This window comes from Asterias amurensis, chromosome 7 (genome assembly GCF_032118995.1).
Source record: "Asterias amurensis chromosome 7, ASM3211899v1".
In the NCBI taxonomy this organism is placed as follows: domain Eukaryota; kingdom Metazoa; phylum Echinodermata; class Asteroidea; order Forcipulatida; family Asteriidae; genus Asterias; species Asterias amurensis.
The window spans coordinates 22,066,355-22,091,345 of NC_092654.1; the positions used below are offsets into that span (position 1 = coordinate 22,066,355).

The 24,991-nt window shown below is 38.9% G+C and overlaps 2 protein-coding genes across 3 annotated transcripts in view; one reads left to right on the forward strand and one right to left on the reverse strand.

Annotated features, from left to right (window-relative positions):
• Positions 1–6,353, reverse strand: part of LOC139939440 (cyclin-dependent kinase 14-like) — a 113,708-nt gene extending 107,355 nt beyond the window's left edge. For both annotated transcript variants that reach the window (XR_011786308.1, XM_071935360.1), the window contains exon 1: positions 6,102–6,353. Coding sequence is in view for 1 of the 2 variants with exons in the window: in XM_071935360.1 (XP_071791461.1) it covers positions 6,102–6,159 (58 nt within the window). In the remaining variant the exon portion in view is untranslated. The remainder of the gene's footprint in view (positions 1–6,101) is intronic.
• A 576-nt stretch (positions 6,354–6,929) lies between these two features.
• On the forward strand, positions 6,930–15,320 carry LOC139939441 (uncharacterized). Its single transcript, XM_071935361.1, has 5 exons — positions 6,930–7,149; positions 8,604–8,834; positions 9,217–9,414; positions 10,626–10,758; positions 12,406–15,320. The coding sequence occupies exons 1-5, from the start codon at positions 7,118–7,120 to the stop codon at positions 12,511–12,513; spliced, it is 702 nt and encodes a 233-aa protein (XP_071791462.1). The 5' UTR covers positions 6,930–7,117; the 3' UTR covers positions 12,514–15,320.
• Positions 15,321–24,991: the final 9,671 nt, after the last annotated feature.

Genomic DNA, 24,991 nt, shown 5'->3' on the forward strand with positions numbered 1-24,991 from the left:
GCGAAGGGCACCTCCATAAGAAAAATTAAAGGGACATGAACTGCTTTTAGGTGCTTTGGACAAAAGCATTTATTATGAAGTTAATATAGTTTAAAAGATGTTTCAAAAGTTAAGTATGATTCACATAAACATTCTCAAAATTGTGTGGTACTCCATATTACTTAATGAACTAAAACAGTTTCGACATTTTGTAAACCAAATACTTTACTAAACAAAAAGGCGGACATGTGTTTGTATAAAAAAAAATTTAAAAAAAGAGGACCATATAACATCTGAAGGCCCTTCCTGAAAACCACATTTGTTTATTTGATTGCAGCACTCAAAATACAAAGCCTAAATTTTCCAAGGCTTTCATCTCCATGTCTTCAAGATTCTTTCAAATGAGGAGGAGTTTACAAGAAACACATGAGGACACTGCGTACTATTTGCGACTTCAAGGAGCTTGTTGTCTACCTGGATTAAGGGCACCGGATCAGGGGACAAGTCCTGAATCTAAATGAGGGAGGCTAGTCAAGAACACTTGAGGTTTTCAACTGGAACTTTTAGCCATAAAGTGTAAATCCTTGTCTTTTTTTATTTCTAAGCTGGAGATTTCACCGCTTTCATTCTGGAAGAATGAGAAGGCTTAGTTAGTATCCAATCAAGGGTTTTGCAGGTGGTCAGCATGGACACCTGACAGAACACTGCTCAAGTACATCAGGGAGGGCTGGACTGGCTGCTGGACTGCATTTTTGAGAGAAAAAAAAAACAAGGATTGGGAATATGTATCTACAGTGCAGGAATTTTTGAGTTGAACCAATGCATAACATATCTGTCACTGAAATACCACACACTGAGTGTGTGTAATTTCAGTGTGATGGAATTTATCTGTGAATGATCAAATCATTGATCTGAACTCTGAAGTCTCAATTCTAAAGTCCTAAACATTCACTTTGTTAGAGGGGGCTTCAAACAGGTTGAAAGAGTCAAATCTGGAGCCCTAGGCCCAAGTTATAATTTTGAAAAGGGCCATCAAGTAAGGAATTTATAACTTGCTGTGTTATAAAACTACATTCCAAAAGCAATATTGCAAGCAAATGAACAACGGAATTCAGGGTTCTCTCCTAATGCACAATTACAGGTTGTGTATCAGGCTGATTAACGTGAATTGTGTGCCAAATGTGTGTGAATTTGGGCTGAAGTAAAATTCACCGACAACAATCATCAAGACTTACACCATTAAGAATGCCCGAGATTACACAGTAAGGACTTTTAAAACCAAAGATAAACACAAAGTAAAAAATATTCAGAGTAGAGGACCTTGTTTAAATTCAGCATGCTTAGGCAAAAGTTCAGAAATTTTGATCCAGAATGCCAAAGTGACTTGATTTCAAAAAGCACTGTTGAAAGCTGTCAGTATTTCCACTGTGACATCATACTTTGCTTAGCAGTTAAGATTGATTCGCACTTAAAAGATCAATCCTAACCCTTTGTGAAATCGACCCCCAGAGATCAGCTCCTTTCACAATTTTATTTGCATCATGAATAACTTGTTAAGAATTCCAAGAAACCTTCTTTAAGAGCCACAGAGCTCTAAGTAGTTTCATATTTTCTCACTCATTGGTTCAAGAGTAAACATTTCCAAAGGATAATGCAAATATTTTTAAAAACCAGAATTCTTTCCAAGAATATAAGGTGCGTTATGGAAACACGGTTGAGTGACCCCCTGCACAGACAATGTGTAACCTAAACCCGAAGTACTGTGAAGTCCTATTCATTGTGATGGACGAATTAATCAATACCAAGGAATCTCTGACGAAATCTCACAATGTCCCGTTGTTGTGTACAATGGGGAGTCAGAACAACAATTGGGACTAGTCTGCTTGAGTTCTGAATCAACAAGGCGTGTTGACACAGAGTAAACGACTCTATTACTAGATGACCAACTGCATCAGTCTTCTCAGAGATGACCAACTGCGTCAGTCTTCTCATAGATGACCAACTGCATCAGTCTTCTCAGAGATGACCAACTGCGTCAGTCTTCTCATAGATGACCAACTGCATCAGTCTTCTCAGAGATGACCAACTGCGTCAGTCTTGTCATAGATGACCAACTGCATCAGTCTTCTCAGAGATGACCAACTGCATCAGTCTTCTCAGAGATGACCAACTGCGTCAGTCTTCTAATTTTTTTGAAGAGATGGACTCGTTGTGGATTCAGGTAGAATCTTCGTCGTTATGATTGACGGGAACTTGTAGGAATTAATCAGCTTGGGAATTTCCATCTGAACATTGGGGAACACTGACTGTCCCCAAATGGGAATTTCCATTTAGCCCATCCCATTGTTTATAAAAAGAGCCACAGAGCATGGACATTCTTGTCATGCCTGTATGCACGATGTACCTAGCTCAGAAGAAGACCAAATTAAACCTTACATTTTGACAGCAACATCATGACTTGACATGCCAAAAGCCATGAAGCAAAATGGAGGGAAAACTCAAGTGTAGCAATTTAGAAAGTTAGGTCTCAAAATCATCTAGTTTTTAGTTTGAAATGCTACAGTAATATAACCATAACAAAACCTTTAAGAACCCAGAATTGCATTTTCACTACATTCAGAAGTGTAACAAAACGTTGAACTTTTGTTTCCACAAACTTTTTGACACTTTGTGAAGCTGCTGACAACTTATGAAACACCTGCAAAACCATACAAAAGTTAGTTAACAGCTCGAGATTTTTAAGACATGTAGTACCAAGTACGTACATGTACGTATGTGTACAATGCAGACACCGACGAGCGAAGACACCTCACATTAATTGTTTCTGTGGGTGGATATAAATTGTGCTTGTACTTTCAATTGAAAAACAATACACTAACAAACCTTTTATAAAAAACGACTTTCCCTTTATAGTCCAGAATGCGTTCAAGTAAAAACATCATCACGTGACTGAGCTTTAAAAATAAAAACTAAACAAACACTAAATAATTAAATAGTTTGTAAAAACTTTACAACTCCTTTTAGCCCTGTGTCATTCCCAATCAATTTACAATGTAAAGTTTGAGCTGGAATTTAACCTTTGACATGTCAAGCATTTTGATTCCCATGTGTATTTGCAAGGTCATTTGGTTTGGATAAAATCATTTATTTGATTTCAGATTGTACCAATGAGTGTGTCAGGCCTGGAATTTCATTGAGGCCACTAAGGCCCAGCCTGTTGTCTAGGTGCCCCATCAAAAGTTGCCCATAGACAAAATGGAAATTCCAGGCCCGCATATATTTTCCATCCAATCAGCCTCCACTCTTTCTCATGGGTGTCTATCCCTTACAATCAGAGATCTCATTTTTTAAAACAAAGGGATGGTTTTTTAAATTCTCAATTTTCTCCCATGTATACAAAACCCATGAGACAAACCTTTATAAAAAGCAAGAATAAAAACAACGGAAATAAAGGAATATTAAGAGGTCCCTATAATCCTTATTTGCATAGTGTAAATAGTTCTTGATCAATGTTTGAATGAGAGAGATTGGCTGTTGCCAGTTTGGCATTTAAATACTCTTGTGGGAGCTTTGCCGAGTTCCCTTGTTGGGAAGATCATCTAAACAAACAAAGTAATACGTGGTATTTTGAAGGTGTCTAAAGGCCTTTTCACACGAGGAAAATAAGCAGGGGGTCCTTGGTCTTAAAGGAACACGTTGCCTTGGATCAGTCGAGTTGGTCTTTGAAAAGCGTTCTATAACCGTTTGTTATAAAATCGGTATGGTTAGAAAGATGTTGTGAAAGTAGAATACAATGATCTACACAAATATGCCTCGAAATTGCGTGGTTTTCGTGTTAGCTCGTCGACAAACACGGTCGGCCATTTATGGGGGTCAAAAACTTGACTCCCATAAATGGCCGACCGTGTTAGTCCGCGACGTAAAATGAAAACCGTACAATGTTGAGTGCTACTTGTGTGGATCATTGTATTCTACTTTTAAAACATCTTTCTAACCATATGCATTTCATAACAAACGGTTTCAAACGCTTTTCATAGACCAACTCGTCCGATCCAAGGCAACGTGTTCCTTTAAGAACACAACGCTGTTTAATCCACATCGTGTAAAAGGTACCTCTGCTTAAATTGGCACGGGTCCCTGGTCTTAACGTTGTGAAAATTATACCACGATCGTCCGTGTGTGCTGTGTGAATGGAAATTGCTTGCGTAACGAAGGACCCTGGTGTGGCTGGGGCTACCAAGAGCGCAAGAAGAAGGTGCAAGAAAATTAAGATGTTCGACCCCGTTACATGATAACGTTACACCTTTGAGCGTGTGCACGACTCCTTCAAGAGAGCAAGTTTTCAATGTTGACTTTTAGCACCACAACAGACGAAGTTCTGAGACACGGGGGGGCGTTGGTTTCTGCGCCCGTGTGAAAGGTCCTGTTTGAGTTTGACCAATGTCCTAAGTCATGACAACTGGCACCGGAGACCAAGGACCCTAGTTTGACTTTGTCGTGTCAAAAGGGTTAAGTTACATCAATCGGCGTAATCGGCTGACACTGATGGTGTAGATTTACAGGCCTGGAATTACATTACACGCATGCCAGGAAGGCAATGCCCTCCATGTCACTGGTGTTGACCTTGGTGCCCTTTCAATAAGTATCCCATTAAGATGTTCCGAAGAAAAGGCCCTTTGCAGAATGAAAGATGGCCTTACCCTTTCAATAGATGAAATTCCAGGCCATGGTTCAATCAAATCAAAACAAGATGCACCTCGTTTCATGTTTACAAAATGACAGTCCATAGTTCACTGTTCATAACATACAATGTAATCATATGGGTTTATCAGTAAAACAAATATTGAGTTTTTATGGTATTTAAATACTCACTTCAAATGGTTTTTAAAAGCATGTGACAAGAGCTTCTAAGCATGGCTATTACTAAAATAAAGACAGAACAAAGACAAATCCATAAACTTGGGTTGACTTTCATGGCAACAACAAAAATCTATACTTCTGGCATGGCACCCAGAGGACTGGACACAAAGATTGTGCGTTGAGCAAATTTTAAGAAAACAAACAAGAACTGTTGACACAGTTAGGCCTAATGGATGTGGTCGAAAACATTTTAGTGGACACTGCATCATGGAACTTTGAAAATATCAAGAGTTCATGGATAGAAGATCATCAAGACTGAGAAAAGGACTTTGAAAGACTTTGAAGGATGCAGAATCAAGACCTGCAAGAATCAGAACCTGCAAGTTTGGGATGAGGGGTCAGACAGTCAGATGGTCTGAGACCAAAGAAGTCACTGGACCAAAACTTTGATTGAGGTAGTATCATGGTGCTCAGAACAAGATCTTTTACCATGAGCTAGTTATAAATACTCAGTAATAAAAAATATTAGAGCAAAATACATACTTAGTAACGTTACAGTTGCCACAAATAAAAACTGTTTTGGGGTAAGAATGGGAAAAGTTTCCGTACAGCGCCATTCATTCGATATGAAATAATAAGGTATTTAAAATCTAATTAACCTCGATGATAAATCCCTTTTTGTAAAAATTAGTGAAAAAGTGGTGGCGCCATACGGAAAGTTATCCAAAGAATGGTGACCTTTTTTGAAAAGGAGGATATATTATTCTGTAACAATCCAGCCCTTGTGTCATTATTATGACAAATCATTTGTCTGCCCCTACAAAAAAAAAAATTGCCAACAATAAAACACTGTCCAGTAGAGTATGACACTCACACTTACCCACAGTAATGTTTTGAGCAAAATTTTATTGAATTTAATTAGCATGACAACAAATGCAAAATTTCATCATCTGCTGATCATACTCCTGAAAATGAACACGAATTGCACGAACCAGAGAGGTAGGTAGGCCTACAATTTCTACCTCCTGGTAATAATACACAAAGCATAGCAGCCGACACTCACTGACACTCAGCAGCAGTAGCAGCTCGACCATGAAAAGGTATTGAATTTGACTCATTTATTACAATGTCAGTCACTAACTTGTCACCCCTGTCTGCTGGACGGCCAACTCGCAACAGCTCAAGAATGCAGCAGACAAATAATAAGGTTCCTTCCTCCATGATTAGCCAGTGCAAAATAAACAACTACTTTGCGTACTTACCACCTTCCACAATACTTGGATCCGGTTTCTTCTCATCTTCGAAGACTTCGACGTCCATCCTCGCCACAAAACAGTACAGCGATACCACAACAAAGTGTGAACCTTAGTGCTAGACCAAAATGTGCACAAGCAGCAAATTTCAGCTGATGGTTATTGTCAATAATCCTTCACATCATTCCTTGACAAACACTCATACGTCTCTGTCTACGTTCAGTGACAAACCGCTTATCGTCTGCTGTTTGGCTGCTGCTGTTTCACGCACAGAATACACACGACGAATGGCTGTCACTGTCAGAATGTTGATGTTTTTTTTTTCTAACAGGTGTGCGCAATAGCGCCCTCATTTGACCATAATTGACTCGGTGTTTTTTCCACTTCGGAGAGATCGAGATCGAATCGCCTTGCCGATTCCGAAAGGTTGGTTCCCCAGGTTTGATGTAAAACCACAAATTATTTTGCTGAAGTTATACTTCATATATTTTGTTCTTCATGCATTTAAATAATTTGTTTTGTCCCTGCTTCTAAAACTAATAGCATAGAGTAAGGACAGACAACTAGAAATGATTGTGGAGGTCCCGAAATAACCAGATCCCATCTTTTCCCACACTCTTATCATGAATGCTATACACTCAAGAACAACCAAGTCAAAGTACTTTGGCTCAATGCACATACTTGTCTTAATAATATATCTTATCATTTTTATTCTTCCTGCATTTTTGAGAGAAATAACCTACCTCCTTTTTGTTTACAAGATCATGAAGTCGTACCACCACGCCCACCACGTGCGCCACCGTTAAATTGCTATAGCGCCCTCAATCATTAATTGATCACGTGATTGCTATGACAACTGTGCCGACGACAAGATGGCGGAACTTTAGGGCTGTCAGAATAGAGAGAAACTATTCTTGTTTTGAAAGCTACATGAGTACAATTTCACTGCTACGAAGCTTGGTATTTTATGCCTGATATTGTAGTTTTTCAAGGAACCAACAAGCTAACTATGGAAAGTTCTTCTGATGGTTAGCAACAGCAGTTTGCGAGAAATGAGGTAGGCATGTGTTTCAAAAAAATGTCAAAAATGACAATGATTGGATGAGGTAGGCCTAGGCATTATGTGTGTTTCAATTCAATTTTTGCCATTCTGTCCTTACTGATTTACTCTATGGGCTGACCGACATGACTGCGTGATGATAGATGGACACAATGGTTTTGATAATAATAATTTGTTTATCATTTCACATTTGAATTTCCAGCACTGCAGTGTTGTAAAATTGTATTACTGTTACTGTAGTGTAAATCTGTGTTTGATTGATTGAATATTCAGGCAAAACAGTTGAAAACATGTTATTAATCATGTTAATATTAATAGCCTCTGTGGGAGTGTGTCAACTGCCAGTGTCATGACTTGTTTACAACATTTTATTTGTTACAAAATACAACAATTAATGGAATGAATGATTTTATTTTTAACAAATGGTTGCCTTTGTTTGTTTGCTTGTTGTAACTAATGTTTGTTTTATAAAAAATATAATCAATTTATTTGTATTAACATTTCATTTGCTTGTAATTGTAATAATTATTCACTGCCTTCATGATCACGTGTATTATTATTATTAATGATGAACTTCAATGGACTGGTATAAATTGAATTGAATTGAAAATTGAAATAAATTGAATGAATAGTTGATTGGAAAAGTTTCTGTATGGCGCCACACTTTTTCATTCGATATGAAATAATATAGTAATTAGCCTCAATGAGATATCTCTCTTTGTAAAAATGAGTGGAAAAGTGGAGGCGCTGAACGGAAAGTTATCCAATTGATTTGGTATGATTCAATTATGATTGATTTGTTTTGTCCAGACAGATAAAATCTTGAAATTTAATTAAATAATGTTGACAACTTGATATGACTTGTGTGAAGGATCTCATGTTTCTAACTGAAACTCATTACTTATGCTTTTATTTGTTTTAATGTTTTTTAAATTACTGTTTTGTAAACTTTTTTTTAGGCCTACATTCTGGCTTCTACTGTTCTAGTTGCTGTATTGCAGTATTTGCTTTTAATTAACAAGTCATTAAAAAAATAATAACTAGTAATCAAATGCACAAAGAATTGATAATTTATTTATTTTAATTTTTAATTTTATAGATTTTCTTTATAAATAAAGTATCCCTGCTCTAAAATTACACTTACAGCTAGGCCTACATCATTATACTGTTTGAAGAGTTAATTAATTTTAGTCCTAAGGCTTAGTGTTTATCAAACTTTGTAAAATGGTCACGTTTAAATTAAAACAATTAGGCCTACAAATGAAAAACATTTAATTTTATGTTCTGCTCAGTTAAACGAAACATAATTTTTCTTCCCTGAAGGATTGTACTGGAGAGAACTTATTATCAGTTAGCTTTCACATTAAAAGTTGCTATTATGTTTTTAATGAATTCTATTCATCTAAGCCTGTGCTATGTTTTTAACATTAACTTATTTTATTTATTTTCAGACCTGCCACCTCCAGCAGAAGTTTGCCAAAAGTTCACCGAAAGAAACCGCAACATCGACGTGTACAATCTGATGAGGGCAGTGCCCTCGTTGACAACGAGATACCGTACCGCTTGCCGAAAGTAGAACTTTCACAATCTCTTCCAACACCAAGAAGTACGATTACAAGAAGAATTAGTAGCAGCCACGAGACAATGAGTCATGACCTACTCTATAAAATTGATTACATGGGGTAAGATATAAGAAACTGACAATTTTTGCTATTGATAATAACTACTGAGTGGACAGTGGACACTATTGGATATTACTCACAATAATTATTATCATAAAACCCTTCTTGATTACGAGTAATGGGGAGAGGTTGATAGTGAGAAACAGCTTCCTCTGAAGTGACATAGTTTTTACTTGATTTAGTACGGTGATTGAGTTCGCTATTCTGGGGGCCCTTGGCTTCAAAACCAGAATAAATGAAAATCCAAACTTCCCCTTTCAGGGAAATTGGAAGGTTTCCTTATAAATATGCCTCTCTGTCCTCAAAAGAGAAATGACGGTTGTGGTATAGTCAGTGACCATTAGTAGTGTTGACCTTGTTCTTGTCTTTTTCAAAATTGCAGATCCGAAAGCCTTGAGAAATATTTCCAGCGGAGAGAGAAGCTTCCAGACCCTCCTAACACCATAGCACAGCTCAAACGCCAGGAGGGCATTCATATGCCCACCTTCAAGAGGGCCAATATTCGACCTATTGACCCCAATAACAAGATGGGTGGCTACAGTGAGAACCTAGCGCAGGGACATACGGCGAGTAGAACAAGGTACCTGAAACTTATATTCACTTTCCTGTTAATAATAAAAATGATAATAATAATAACCAAATTTTATATAGCGTTTTTCACACCCAAAGGGCGTCTCAAAGCGCTTCCAACATTATTGCCCCTGGTCACTGGGCCTTAATTCACTCCTTAAAGGAACACGTTGCCTTGGATCGGACGAGTTGGTCAAAACAAAAGCGTTTGTAACCGTTTTTTATATAATGCATATTGTTGGAAAGATGTTTTAAAAGTAGAATACAATGATCCACACAAGTTTGCCTCGAAATTGCTTGGTTTTCCTTCTACTGTGCGAATTAACACCGTCGGCCATTTATGGGAGTCAAAATTATGACCCCCATAAATGGCCGGCGTGTTAGTCGACGAGGTAAAAGGAAAACCACGCAATTTCAAGGCATGTTTGTGTGGATCATTGTATTCTACTTTTACAACATCTTTCTACCCATATGCATTTTATAAAAAACGGTTACAAACGCTTTTCAAAGACCAACTCGTCCGATCCAAGGCAACGTGTTCCTTTAAAGGCACTGTACACGTTTGGTAATTGTCAAAGACCAGTCTTCTCACTTGGTGTATCGTGAAAATTTGAGCTCAATTGGTCGTCGAAGTTGCAAGAAAATGATGAAAGAAAAACACCCTTGTTGGACGAATTTGTGTGCTTTCAGATAGGAATAAAAGACTTCTAGCTAGAAGTCTTTTATTATTTTAGTGAGAAATTACCTCTTTCTCAAAAACTACGTTACTTCAGAGGGAATCGTTTCTCACAATGTTTTGTACTATCAACAGCTCTCCAATGCACGTTACCAAGTCAGTTTTTAAGTTAATATTTGTTTTGAGTAATTACCAAATGTGTACCGTCTCTTTAAACCATCTCAGCTCCCTTGGGAGTATACAGCCTGTGCAAAATTAGTAATGTGCTACTCGGCTAAATCTAAGAACCATCTCTGCCCTCCAGTACTGCTGCTCTCACTCGTACCCATTTACCCCTGGGTGGAGAGAGCAGTTATATAAAGTGAAGGAGATTTGTTGATAATGATTAATGATTAATGATAAATTTACAGGCATGATGCTATAATCACTGCCCTTAAAGCCTACAGTCCAGTGTTAGTAAATTTTGAGCCAGCCCCCATCCTTATGTTATGTTCAGTGGTTTTTTTGGTGAAATTGATTATTGTATTGTGGTTTTTGTTTTGTAGTCTCGCAACAAGGGGTACTACTGGGCTTCCTGGCATCTTTAAATCACCGGAGCTTATGCAACATTCATCAAATGGAACAAAACAGGCTGCTTGGAGACTATCACCATATCAACACAAGAACTATGACGTGCAGGTAAGCAGGACCCATTGATTATGTTGATCAGTTACGGAAGGTATACAATTGTAGAACAAAATTGTATAATATTTACATGAATCACTACAAGTTATGGAAACGATGTGGATTTTTTTTCTCAAAAATTTAAGAACTGGACCCTATATTTAGAGCTGCTTTAAAAGCAGAAAAATGCTTAAACAGAATGCTGAGCAGGACACCATTTAAAAATTGTACACGTGACATGGTAGCTTAAAGGAACACGTTGCCTTGGATCGGTCGAGTTGGTCTTTGAAAAGCGTTCTGTAACCGTTTGTTATAAAATCGGTATGGTTAGAAAGATGTTGTAAAAGTAGAATACAATGATCTACGCAAATATGCCTCGAAATTGCGTGGTTTTTGTTTTACCTCGTCGACGGTCGGCCATTTATGGGAGTCAAAAATTTGACTCCCATTATGGCCGACCGTGTTAGTTCGCGACGTAAAATGAAAACCGTGCAATTTTGAGTGATACTTGTGTGGATCATTATATTCTACTTTTAAAACATCTTTCTAACCTTATGCATTTCATAACAAACGGTTTCAAACGCTTTTCATAGACCAACTCGTCCGATCCAAGGCAACGTGTTCCTTTAAGGTAAACACCTGAAGACGAGCAGAGTATACTGTTCGAAACGTCGAGACCAAACCGGCTCTTTTCAGAGCCACCATTCCCTCAAAAGAGTTTTTACCCATGGTTGTGCCCGCAAGTTTACTATTAATATTTATATTTAGTTGCTCTTATTCTCCACACCATGCAAAGCTTCAAACACCATTTACCATTTTATAAGAAGAAACTATAAATAAATAAATAAGATGGTTGATTTCGAGACCTCAAGTTCTAAATCTGAGGTCTCAAAATCAAATTCGTGGAAAATTTATTCTTTCTCGAAAACTATGGCACTTCAGAGGGAGCCGTTTCTCACAATGTTTTATACCATCAACCTCTCCCCATTACTCGTCACCAAGTAAGTTTTTATGCTAATAATTATTTTGAGTAATTACCAATAGTGTCCACTGCCTTTAAGCACCATTTTGTTTGTGCTTTGCTACTTTTTGTGCTTAAAGCAGCTCTATGAAATTGGGACATGGGCTTGAACAATAAAATATTCATTCTTACAATATTTAGGGAAAAGTTATGGTGTCCAAATTTATATAACATGTAGGTGTTAAAAAGACTCCCATACATCCTCTTGCTAACACCATGACTGGAATTAATTAATCACAATATGAACTAATCACAAGAAATGGAGACAGCCTGGTATTTACACTAGCGAATCAGTACAAACTTAATAATTACCACTAAATGCAGAGAGGTGAAAGTGAGATAGCGCCCTCTATTGACATGTAGTCCCTACAACTGAAACCTAATGAGCCCAACACATCGGCAGTCAGGCTCGGTGTTTGGCTATCCATTACCCCACTTATACACCATAAGACACATTCAGTGTTGATGAAACAGTCATCTTGTTTGACAAAGATCCACCTCCACTCTCCCCCCTCCCCCCACCAAGAAAAAAAAAAACACCACAACCAAGGAACCCGCCCTCCCCCATTGTGGAAACTGAGGATGAATTTCAAGATTTGCCTTCAACACTTTCCTATACACTGTTCATTATTATATCACAGGCCATCCGAGGCCAGACTGCTCCATTCTCAAGAGACTTCATTATACACTGCAACACCCCTAACAGCTGGCTACGCATGAAATTGAAGAGTCAGAAGACAGACCACTGACAGGATGTTTGGGCCGGAGTTTGTTTTCTGAAATAGAATCGCTGAGTCCTGGAATAAACAAGATGATAGAAGGTGAGAGGGGTACTGGCAAGGCACAGGCTTTGAACTTCACAGGGGCTTCATCGGAAATAATTTTCCTGTCTCATAACTTTGTCTTTGAGCCTTATGAAGCGTTGTGACTCCACAATTGTTTCCATGCCCAGCAGGCCTTGAACTTTGCTCTTTTAGGGCACAGCCATTTTCAAATTTTCCACTTCTATGAAGAAAATGTAAATTTGTATCAGAACTTCGCAAAGGGCACCACGGCAGTTACTGTGGCGGCCATGGGTTATTTCAAGGTGAACTGAAGGGCTTTTGCTCTACACTGTCACTGAGGAATATTCGCCTCTGTGCCCATACTCTTTGCCTTGTTGCCATCCATAAAATGGGATGAAAACACAGGCCTGGAATTACATCGAGGACATGGCATTTGTTGCCCGCGGTCTTGGCCTTGGTGCCCCTTGACTTTAAGATTTTCCAATGGAAGTGCCCTTTGCAAAATGAAAAATGGCCTTGCCCTTTCAAAAATGAAATTCCAGGCTTGGTTCAAAAATGAAATTCCAGGCTTGGAAACACGGTATTGCAGGAAAGGTGTCATTAGTGTGTGAAACTCCTTTCAGTGTGTTTTTAAATCTAAAATTATGTGTAAAGAAATCTCATTGGTTTGAAACCAGAGTCCAAGTCTCGGTCTGAAATAGTTGATCTGAGAAAGCCAGTGCTTTTTATCATAAAATGATTTGAGTTATCATATCAATAGAGGGCGCTATTTTAGAAGGATATGATGCACTAAGATGTTATCAATATTTTGAATCAGTGATGAACATTGTCAAAAGTTATTTATACAATAAATTTATATGACATGCCTTTTGGATGATTATTTGATGGTTTATAAAACTACTTAATTAAGACTTTTTTATGTCACCCCTTTCCATGTACCTGATCTTACGATTGTGTGTGAAGACTTCTGAAGTTTTATGCAGTTTTGTTAAAATTGTTCAAAGCGTAAATGCTGTTTTCAGTTTACTTTCTTAATTTTCACTCTTGCCCAGTTTTACCTTGCTTGATTTCTTTTTGAATATTCACGATACAGTCACTGTATGATTATGAATTGTACATTTTTGCATTTTCTTTTCAATGTGATTAGCAAACAAATGTTTATCAGGTAAATATACTGAGTACAGATGGGACAACCCTGAAGTTTGGAACGCAGTGTAAGTTTAAGAGAAAATATTTGGTTATATGGGCATCGCAGATTTGTCCTTTGCCTGTTCATCTAGTGTAACAAGCGATGACAGTCATTTTGAAATTTGGGGAAATAATTCAAATTAGTGTAATGGCCCAACAGACAGATACATTTTGTGTGATGTTCTCTGACTGTGCCAAATTCCATGTTTGTGTCATCAATTCCCCCAAATATTACCCTTTCTGCCCAAATTTTAATCCATTTATAAAAAATTGTGTATTTACTTAAATCTTTAACGCCCTGACCAATCAGACAAAACATTCTAAGCTATTTTTAATATTTCATTTTCAATGTATTTTGTTAGTGTCAGCATTGCCTACAGCTCCGGTCATTTTTTGTCATAAACTACAAAAATAAACAAAGCAGTCAAGCAATTTCAACTTCTATAAATACCAATCGGAAAATGACACCAGATTTATCGCCTGAAAGAAATAAGCTATTAGGAAAATAAATTCTGGCGTAATGGATGATGGGTAGATTGAGCCAGCCCGATGGCGCTGCCAGGGGCTCGAAGACGCCTCAGTCACCCAGCCGACCTCATCGACCCTTCCTCCAACGACCCGACCCCTCCATGGCAGAACACACAAACTGCACCATCGCATTCCTGTCCATCAGCCTTCACCGGTGCCAAGTATGCGCCAATGATTTCACAGTGTTGAAATGAGTACCGGTGTCATTGACCTTTGACCTTAAGTCACCCTGCCTACTGAAACTTGACAAGAGTGGTGATTGACAGCCATGCCATTTTAGTAAGGTGCACCGAAAGTGCCAAAATCTGACCGGATTTTGTGTGTTGGTTTTTCGTTTACAATAAGATTGAAACAGCACTAGCTACTATTATTAAAAGAAATATTTGTTGGCCTTTTGTCTGGGCGAATTCAGAATCGATCTTGAATGTTTCCAAAAATTATTCATAAGGGTTTCAAACGGAACCACTTTGATCAATCGATGTGTAGCGGGGTTTGGTTTTGACATAAATGGGACACTGTATAGTGGTAGCTGACTGCATTTCTGGGCTGTGTAAATAACCAAATTTGCATTAAAAAGGTGAAGCTTAGATGATGTAAATACAATGCGTTATGTTGGTTTGCTGTAAGCGTCGAGTGAACTTGAAAACTCGGAACACTTGAATGCAAAGCTTGTGGAAAATGCTGTGAGGAGATGTTTTTTTACAGAAGATAAAATGGTTAGAATATGGATAATAATATTCATTGTGTTGATCACAATTATTTATGAATGAAATGTATTCTAAATTACTATGATAGGACTAAGACCTTATGATTGATTGATATTAGAATTTCTGGAAAATACCATTTCCAAAGGCATGAATTATGTATGAATTATGCATGAATTATGTATATATTGGCTTATTTTGCATGTTGCTTGTAAATTTAATGAAGGAAATTCATATTTTCTGGAATGATTTTTTTTTTCCAATTTGTTGTGATTATTTTACAATGTTCAAATAAGGTACACATTGTGTATAAATATAGAATGGACTATCTGTAAATGTTGCTAATTATTGGATATAAAAATAATCAAACAAAACTATTTTTTGGTCAATTCTTGTTTGTCTGCAGAAATTGAGAAACTTCATGTTTTTGTGCTGTAGGTTTCTAGACCTCAAGATTCTAATGCTCATTCTCTTCTGCAATATGAAGTCTGTAAACCACTCTTTCCGTTCATCAAACCGAAGTGTGTCTCTTCCTTAAAAGTTTTTAAAGGCCCCAAATTTAATGATTTGATGTTTATTTTCCTTCATTCTAGTATAAGTTCAGTGCTGCTTTCACATCAGTGATGTTGTGACAGCATTGTGATCAAAATTGACAGCCGACAAGAACGCGGACTAAAAGTAACCTCGTGCCTTTAACACAAATTCTTGTATTCAAAAGAGGCAGTATTTGTGGTCAGTAACTGACATGTCAGGGTGAGTCACACTAAGTGTCTGGTCATACCATCTCTTAGGATCTCCTTTATTCCAAAATGAACCCATGCCCCAGTTTTCCCTTCCCCTGGCAGACTTCAACCTCGAACAATTGGAACAATCAACCCCAGTTTGACACCAAATACTGGTGTACATCTAAAAGTAAAGTCAGCAATGAAGAGTCGCCTACTTCGTTGAACCCTACCTCAAAGTTTGTTAATCGTGTCCTTAACAATAAACCTCTGTAATTTAACATGGTTATTGACAGTTCTTCAAACTTTACTCTGTTTAGAAATTACCAATTCAAGGACCTAAAATGACAGACTTTTTTTGTATAACCTGGAACAATAGTTGAGATATTTATTTGATGTGTTGGGCCCGATTTTTCTCCTCATTGTGAAAAGAAAAAATCCCACTTCCATTTCGTGTTTTGTTCTTGGACGTTAAATGGCAGGTGTTTTTTAAGGGGTCATGTTTGCCAAGTAGCACCCAGTGCTACTGTTTACTTCCAACTCTGACAAAATATTTGTGAATAGGGTTATTTTACCCCAGTAGAGAATACACCACTCTGTATAACCCAAATCAAATTCATGATTTCCCCGGCTCCTCTTTTATTCAGAAATTCTCAGCGACATTCCCCTCGTGGTCTGTAGTACTTTTTCTCTCTTCGCCGCACATTGTGTGCTCAACTTCCATGGGAAATAAACGGGTAGAGGGAGGGAAGGGGGAAATAAAAAGATTGTGTGTTGTTCAGCGGAAATTCTTGGGCCGAGTGTGGAATAGAGAGAGTGTACATGTATACGTACGGATGAAGTGTGTGGCTTTCACGACCACACCAGTCCCCCGAAACACGCTTGGGACACGATGGGCTATTGTTGGGGCTGACAATAACGGGCTATGGTTGAAGCACCAGGCTATTTGCTTAGTGGAGTACACGTTTGTTAGCTCACTCTGAGGTAGCTCCTTTGCCAAATGTATACCGTGTTTACCTAGGGCAAGCGGGTCTGAATAGAGTGCCAGAGCTGGTGGTAGTCATGACAGTCCCTTACCCTCGCGTCTTGGGACCCGTTTGCTCAAGTCTTTTTCGGTACCCTTGTACTTTTGCTCACCTTGTGACACAGTCCTTCTGGGTTTCCATGTATTTTTACAACGGTCTGACAGGGCAATTATTATACAAATTTAAGCGAAGTACTTTATGATAGATTTCATACCAACAGTCATCAAGTGGGAACGAAATTGGGAATAATAATAACAAGTGATATAATGTCTATTATATAGTTTCGAAAATGACGATGCAAATAAAACCTGAGTTATGCATCAAAAAAATAAAAAATGATAACATCTAATTTTGATCATGCTGCAACTGTATGAATTTGTAGCTGAATTTGTTTGCCTTTGAGAAAGACTCTTGGTCGAAACTTCGGGCAATTAACTATTTTTTGAAAGTGTAGCTGGATAACATAGAGCAAAAATTAAGTGTTATTTTTCATTTTACACAGCTGTGTTTTCGATGTAAATATTAAGCATTAGTAATGGATGGTTTGATTGAGTATGTTTCCTCAATGTCAAAAAATCTACCATCTCCTAGCCATTTATTTCCCCATGTATGTTATTCTAACCCAACTGACACATTGCCATTATTTATAGCCCGCATAATACACAGTGTATATTTTGGTCCATTAAATCTTTTTAATCCATTTTGCCGGCTAGGAGCACACTGACAGAGGCCCATCATAACTATCGCTTACCGGTCCTTTCATGATCCTGGGGGCGACTGCTATGGAGGCTTGCGGGAGGGAACGAGGAGCTAGTGCGAAGTCTCTAAGAATAGACGCCGGGTTTAAGGACGGGGAGCCCCGGGCGCAGACTGGCTTGGCTGCTACTGTGTGCGATCCGACCGTGGACCTAGCATCAAAACACGAACTCCAGGGGCAGGAGTTGATGGTGAATCGGTCAATCTGGAGAGCCATTGTTGTTAGGTTTCTTTTACCATTAAAGTTGGGTTTTGAGGTAAAATTAAAGATATGGTACACAGGAAAATGTTGTTATTGTGTGCATGTATGTCAACCACAACAAAATCATGTGTTTTCAATATAGAGGAACCTCTGTTTACTGTTTAGGCCTGATATATTTCACGGAGGCAACGAAGGCGATTGCCTCCATGCCCTTGGTGCCATTGAAGCTCAACGTTAAAAAATAACCATTTCCCCAGGGTACCCTTTCAAGGAGAAAATGCATTGATGCCTTGCCCTTTCAAAAACGAATCATAAGTCCTGAATTATTTTTCAAAATATCAATTGAGGAAAGTAAACTGTTGCATCTGCACGGACGATCTGAAACTCAAATCTTTAGACGCCCGTAATTGATAATGAATAATGTTCATACTTTTATGTTATTCATGCTGTCACAAACATTGGTGAAACTACTTGTATTAATTTGTTCCCTTTGTTCACTTTGGCATTGTGCTAAAATTACAACACCGTGCGTCATCGAGCGACTCTGCGAGTCTAATCCGTTACATCATTATCGTATATATTTCTGCTCTCCAAGTTGTCAGCATCTTCTAACAGAAATACAGGGGGAGAATCAGCGAGTGGGGAAAGAAGGAAAAAAGTATTTGACAAGGCTGGAATGTTTGGATGAAAGCATAAGGTAGAACCCCTGGTGTTCTTACGAAGGAATTAACGGTAGGGCTCCAGGCCTGTCAGAGACATCTCCAAGCGTTTCTTCCTTTCAATAATGGCGCCTAATTGGAGCTCAGTCCTCATTAAGACCAATAAGTAGGACATCGCCCCCATCTTTCTCTCTTTCGCTGTAGAGAATCACGAGTGTGTTGCGTAATTTTGGGCAATTTCCCACCCAGCTCTTTCTCACAGCGCGTCTGTCGTATGTTTCATTCAATTCAGTTATAGACTTGTGGACAAGTCGTTAATAGAATATCACGGTAGGATAGTCGAGTCATTGTGTTGGCGTGATGATTCAGGTTTTCGCGATCGACAGACATTTAACGACTTGTCCCCACGTCTAATTCAATTCGCTCGTTAGCGGTGCTTGGTGGTGGAGGGGCAGTACATGGTATAAAAGCTTTTCAAGTATTGTCTCCGTTTTCGGTCTGAACATGTGATTGCTATTTGGAGTTTGGGTTCTTGACCCTCAACATGTTCCATGTGTTATTTGAGCGGGAAAAAACCCTGATGTTCTCGTCTGCTTCCTTATTAATTGGGCATAGAATCGCTTATATCCGGTGAACATGTGGGGAACATTGTACAACCACGTGGGGTCGGAGTGCATTTCTGTTTTACTTTTAGAAATATTGCAAGAAACTTGTCTGTAGAGTTGGTGTTTTATGTCATAATGGAAGAGATTGGTTTTGTTGTAATCCTGAAATGGCGGAAATAGCAACGTTTTAAAAGCATGATGTCTTCCGGGATGAGAAACTTGAAACCTTTATCTGATTTCAGACTTCTGTGTTTTTCTTTTCTTGTGGGAACTTATTGTCTCAAAATTTTAAAAATAGCTTATCCTGCGCTTGATTGCTTTTTCTCTTGCTGAAGAAACTGTTCCAGAAGCTTGTAGTGTGTATCTCCAAGGGTTATCAAGAGGATGGGAATGCCATCATTTCAAGGAACCCCTAAAATTTGGGTCACGTGTCTTTTCTTCTATGACTTCCACCTATGTATATAACAACCAGTTGCTTGTCTTCTGTGCAAGTTAACCACCCCATGATCGGTTTGGTTTAGCAATGAACACCAATTCATAATGACAGGGCGAAAACCAAACTACACAACACCCACCCATGAGAAAGCTGCCAAACTGATGAAAGAACATCCCCAATGAGGACTTGCCTTTATTCTTATGTACTCCTGTCGTTTTCCTTGTTCAATTTGTATGGATCTAAAAATCTGAATATGAAAAATATAATCGGAAGAAACTGCAGTTTGAGACGTGGGATGGAAACCCCTTAAGGGAAAACCCACGCAGTGAGGTAGAGACTGAAACAAATTACAGATCCACGTGCAAGGCTCGGTCCAGGTATCGAACGAGGGTCCACAGAGAAGAAAGACAGTGACGGAGAAGCCACTGAGCACACCTAACTGCCCATAATGGGTGCGTTCGTTTAGCTTCCCTGGGTCGACCCCGGTGTGTGGAGTTTTTTTCCCACGACGAACGTGTGCAGATAATTACCCACGTTCGTCCTGGGAAAAAAAACACCACACACCGGGGTAGACCCAGGGGAGCTGAACGAACGCACCCTGATGATTCAATCGGTGTGGTATCTCGCTGTTTGATGTCAGGCGTTGCTTATATTTGTGTGTTTTCGGATGCATGCGAAAGGCGCCATGCCTTTCTCATAATTTTAAAGAAATAACCTCTTTCTGTAAAACCACATTACTTCAATGGGTGTTTATTCAATGTTTTATAATAATTATCAACAGTTCTCCATCCAGTGCTCTTAACCAAGTGTCTATGGTAATGAATTTCTGGATTTCTAATAATTATTACCAAAGATTTGGGGCTTGTTTTGGCCGCGAATAATACAATCATTCGTCATGTACATTGTCATGTGCATGTTCCTTAGCCAAGTAAACTACATCATATAACTTGTAGTTGTAGGGGTGAATGGAATGATAATTACATTGATGTACTACATTCAATAATTCATGTATTGATCACACACTAGGCAAAAAAAGACCACACCATGACGTCCATTGTACATGAAGCAGTTAATAATTTGCAGGCAGGTAAGTCCCCACTCATTGATTTATTTCCGAGGTGGAAGTAAAATCAGTTGATATTTGTTTATTTTCAGTGTCATGAAAACTGTCCATGCGAACTGGCACTGTGAGCCTAGATATGCAAGTATGCGGACATTTTATAATTTGAACTTTTGGTGATTGGTACCAACTTCCTAACGAAACGATAACCTATTTCAGGGCGAAACGGAAGGGGAGGGCCCTCCAAAACTAGAAACATGTATAGTGACGTCATGTAAGTGATGTCGTAGTGTAGACCATGTGGTTCTTAAGCGTTGTCGCTGAACAGCCCTTTTTGGTCGCAAAGCCTGAGGAAGTGGTGGCAGTCTTCGAAACTGCGTAGTGCATACTGTGGGCTTTGCACACCCCCCCCCCCCCCCCCATAGACCACGCATAGACGTAGCCTAAGCCGGACCAATTCGAAACCTGTGTTTCGAGCTAGGCTACCACTGTCATAGGCCAACATGTATTTGAAAACGTGCACAAGGATATGATACGTAATTTCAAACGGACAGACGGCCCTTTTCGAAACCACGTATTCGGCTTATGGGCTTTGGCTTATAAAACTCCGAGCCCAGATACCGAAAGCATGCACACGTTTTTTGAAAAAGTACGAGACGAACCCTACCAACAAGAGCCCACAAACTGGAGTCGTGATTTCGAAAAGGCAATTAAAGCTCACAAACTGTTTTTGGCTGGTCACATGGAATCGCAGCTTTAATAAGATTTTGGCTTTAGCAGTCAATAACTGCCAACAACACTGTACGTTGTTGGTTGTTGAGGAGGCAATGACCGGACGTCTAAACTGTAGGGTGATCACCGAGGATCAATTTCCCCACAAATCAATCTGGAGTTAATGGATATCACCCCTTCTAATCGATATCTGTGTAATCATAAAACAGAGGGGGGGTCAAGTTGAAAATGACTGTTACCTGATCGATATATCCTCCCACACATGTCGATGTAAATTAAGACCGGGGCTTCACTTGTCGATGACGGGTTAAGGAGTACAAAGACAAAGTGGGAGATTAATTGATGGCGAGGCACCTCGTTGCGTAATGAGTTTTTTGTTTGCGTCTGTAATGAACCTAGATGAGAGATTGATGACCGTGGAGGCATTAGCTTCGATGGTTCTATATCGAAAGTGCAGTGTCATAGTGATTATACTCTTGCAATGATATTCAGCTATTTCAGTCAAGTGGCTTTGCGAGATTTGAATATTGTCTGGTACAAATTACGTGTTTGATCACAAATTTGTATTAATAGTAGAAAGATATTTTATTTCTCTTCACAAGTTAAATATAATTTCACACAAAATAGATACAAAAAGATATGGAGGAGGCAAGACTGAGGAGAAAAATGTAATTTTCCCAATAATTATAAAATGTTCAGTCTGCTGATAAAAACATTCTATAAGGTAAAGACACGCAGATAAACAGGGGATGAGGGGGGGGGGGGTGAGATAAACATTAATTTTACAAAGATATCAACAGTTAAAAACTTGCATGAGTTGAATTGGTTGAATCAAGTTACACTGCTTAACCTCATGCAGAGAAGGTGTCACATTATGGCACACTGGTACGCAGGTTTTGCTCATCTGGAGGTTGCTATGCAAAAGCTTTCCTGAACCATGTGTTGACATAGCAACTGTATCTAAAGTCCGAGGAAGCGGTAACTTGTGCCTATAAACAGGTTATTATACAAGATACAAATTATTCAAATCTACCCCTAAATGCATTATTGGCTGCCTATGTATTAAAAGTCCAAGAAGTCGATTTACCGATGTAAATAACAGACATCTCTAAACAAAAATTACACATGTAGTGGTGTTAGAAAAGGGGAAGTAATTGGGGTTGTAGGCTAGCCTGAACATCTGACGTCACACTTCGAGGCTCGTGAATTACGCCAGATATTTGTTGTCGACCCACGTTCATAATCACCTTTGACCTCATCATTTCACATGACCTTTATGGTTCTTGAGATTCGCAGTGTGATCCGACGTACATGTGTTGTACACGTATATAAGTCAATACCTGTCATTATCCTTGCGGATAGGGGCAGGGGACCAGTTTACGGAAAGTAGTTTTGTTAGAAAGGGAAGCAATGATGGTTGTGAGGGATAACTTGACTTTAATGCATGGGTTTTAGCACATCCATGGATATCAATCCCAAAATGCCAGGCAGATCCCTTCCTCTTTTGGCTAACGATGTTCCCTGTACCTTTTACGTATTCCCCAGGCATATAGCGGGTTTCAACCAAACGATCGGAAATCGAATTGTAAGGGAAAACGAAACGCTGCAACCAGTTAGGAAACGCCCTCTAAGCGGTTTGATTTAACAGGTCTTATTTTCAAGAGATGACATCTGAAGCGATATCCACCGACTGTGTTGAGTTACAGAGAGCTCACGGCGCCTGGTGGATAACGTGGCTGATCAGCAGGTTATGTTACCAATTGATACAGTTAAACTTTTACAAGCAGGAAACTGGATTCGTGTTACGGGCTTTTTCTGGTTAAGGGAGAGGTCGAGTGAAATACCAAATTCACTGCTTCTCCAAGTTCCCTTTTTGAGTTAGATACCGTATTAATTGCAAACTGTTGATTCCTGTTTGTGATGCCCTAAAACGAGACGGTATTCTAATACGGAGATGGATGTTTATTTTTAGGTATCTTTCTGGCATTAATGCAACCACAACCCGGAGGGCTTGAGATACATGTGAAGATGAAGATGGTTTCCAACTTTTCATGTGAATTTTATTAAATGATGTGGGAGATAATAAAGTCCAAAATGAAGTAATGTGTAAGTAGAAACCCCAGTGTGTGTAGGTCATGGGCCCAATTTCATAGAGCTGCTCGGAAATATTGCTTAACAATTGCTGCTAAACAGAAATGAGCAGGATACCAGTCACAAAATAGTTGTACATGTTACATGGTAGTTTGGATGGTAACCTTATTATGGTAAGCAACATTTTATTTTGCTTAGCCACTTTTTATGCAAGCAGCTCTATAAAATTGGGCCATGGTCTGGATTCGAACCGGGGTCCACAAACGTGGAAGGATACCTGGGAAATGCATGACGCTAAACAATGAGCTTCAAGTAAACTTCGCCAACGTCGACATAAGAGACTTTTAAAAATTGCGTATAAATGCAAATATCGCAAATTTTGGACAATAATTATTACAAAAAGTCTTCCCTGCATTTTTTTTATGACGAACACTTTTCACTATAGGTCTGACCCCAGTTGCGGTGGACAATCACAGTTTTTGAGTGTTTCGACCCATCAGCAAAAAAACAAAAAATGTTTTGTTTGTTGATTTTTGTTTAAGGATGGTCATTTTGTCTCTTAGCCTAATTGGGCTTAATAAAGTGGCGTGGCAAAAAAAAAAAAACTGTTGTAGAGGATAATAAAAAACAAATTTCGTTTTAAAGCCTGGCAGCAATGCCATCGTTGTGACATGCGGTCAGTCGCCAGTCACGAACTCTGGTTTATACTAACATTAAAAGCTTGTTAAACATCCCCATTATTAACCAACCTGACCGGAATTTACTCTTAAAAGGTTATTTGTGTCCACGACCACTGACAAGTTCAAGAGCAAATATGATGCAGTTCGTGTCAGTCAGAGATCTAAAGGTGGGTCATGCTTAGACGTGACCTTGAGATCTGTCATACTTGAACCTCTGTCGTGAACCCACAACCGGCTCGTGAAAACACACACACACTTGATGCTAAACTCCCTCTAGTGGAAGATGAATCCTTGTCGGTATAGGTCCATGTCCGTCTCACCATAAAGAACGTTTATGGTCTCACCCAGAGCTAGGTTATCAATATTACGGTATAGGCCTACCGGTAATCGATAAAAACCTAAGATCGAATTTCGATTAATTAAAGGCCCTGGGCACAATTTGTAATTACTCAAAAATAATTGTTTTATGGTATAAAACGGAGAGCTGTTGATAGTGAAATAAAAAACATTGTTAGAAACGGCTCCCTCTGAAGCAACATAGTTTTTGAGAAAGGGGTAATTTCTCACTCAAATATAAAAAGTCTTCATGCCTGAAGCCCTTTTTAGACAAATTTTGTGCAACAAGGTTTTTTTTTCTTTCATTGTTCTCTTACAATTTCGACGACCGATTGAGTCCAAATTTTCACAGATTTGTTATTGTATATGGACATACACCAAGTGAGAATACTGGTCTTTGACAGTTATTACCAAATGTGTCCCAGTGCCTTTAATGAAGACCGTTAATTATTTCCCCAAAATTTTGCCCTGCTGAGAAATTTGAGGGGAATGACTTCCTACATAAAAAGGGTGGAGACATCCACTTTACCTCCCCTGACATATGGAAGCTATAAACTGAAATGAAGCCTTCTCAAACCACACACTCTAAGCTAAAATCTGTTTTCGCTGGAGGGGACAGTGGGCTCTAAACAAACCAATGATCCTCTACATACCGGGTACACACCTCAATGAGATGACGATCAAACCACGACAGGCGACGGTGGGGGTAGAGGGTACA

Excerpts from the sequence above, each read along its gene's own strand:
- LOC139939441 (XM_071935361.1), top strand. The coding sequence starts at position 7,118 with ATGGTTAGCAACAGCAGTTTGCGAGAAATGAG. Across the intron at positions 7,150-8,603 it reads AGCAGTTTGCGAGAAATGAG|ACCTGCCACCTCCAGCAGAA; the intron begins GTAGGCATGTGT and ends ATTTATTTTCAG. Across the intron at positions 9,415-10,625 it reads CATACGGCGAGTAGAACAAG|TCTCGCAACAAGGGGTACTA; the intron begins GTACCTGAAACT and ends TTTGTTTTGTAG.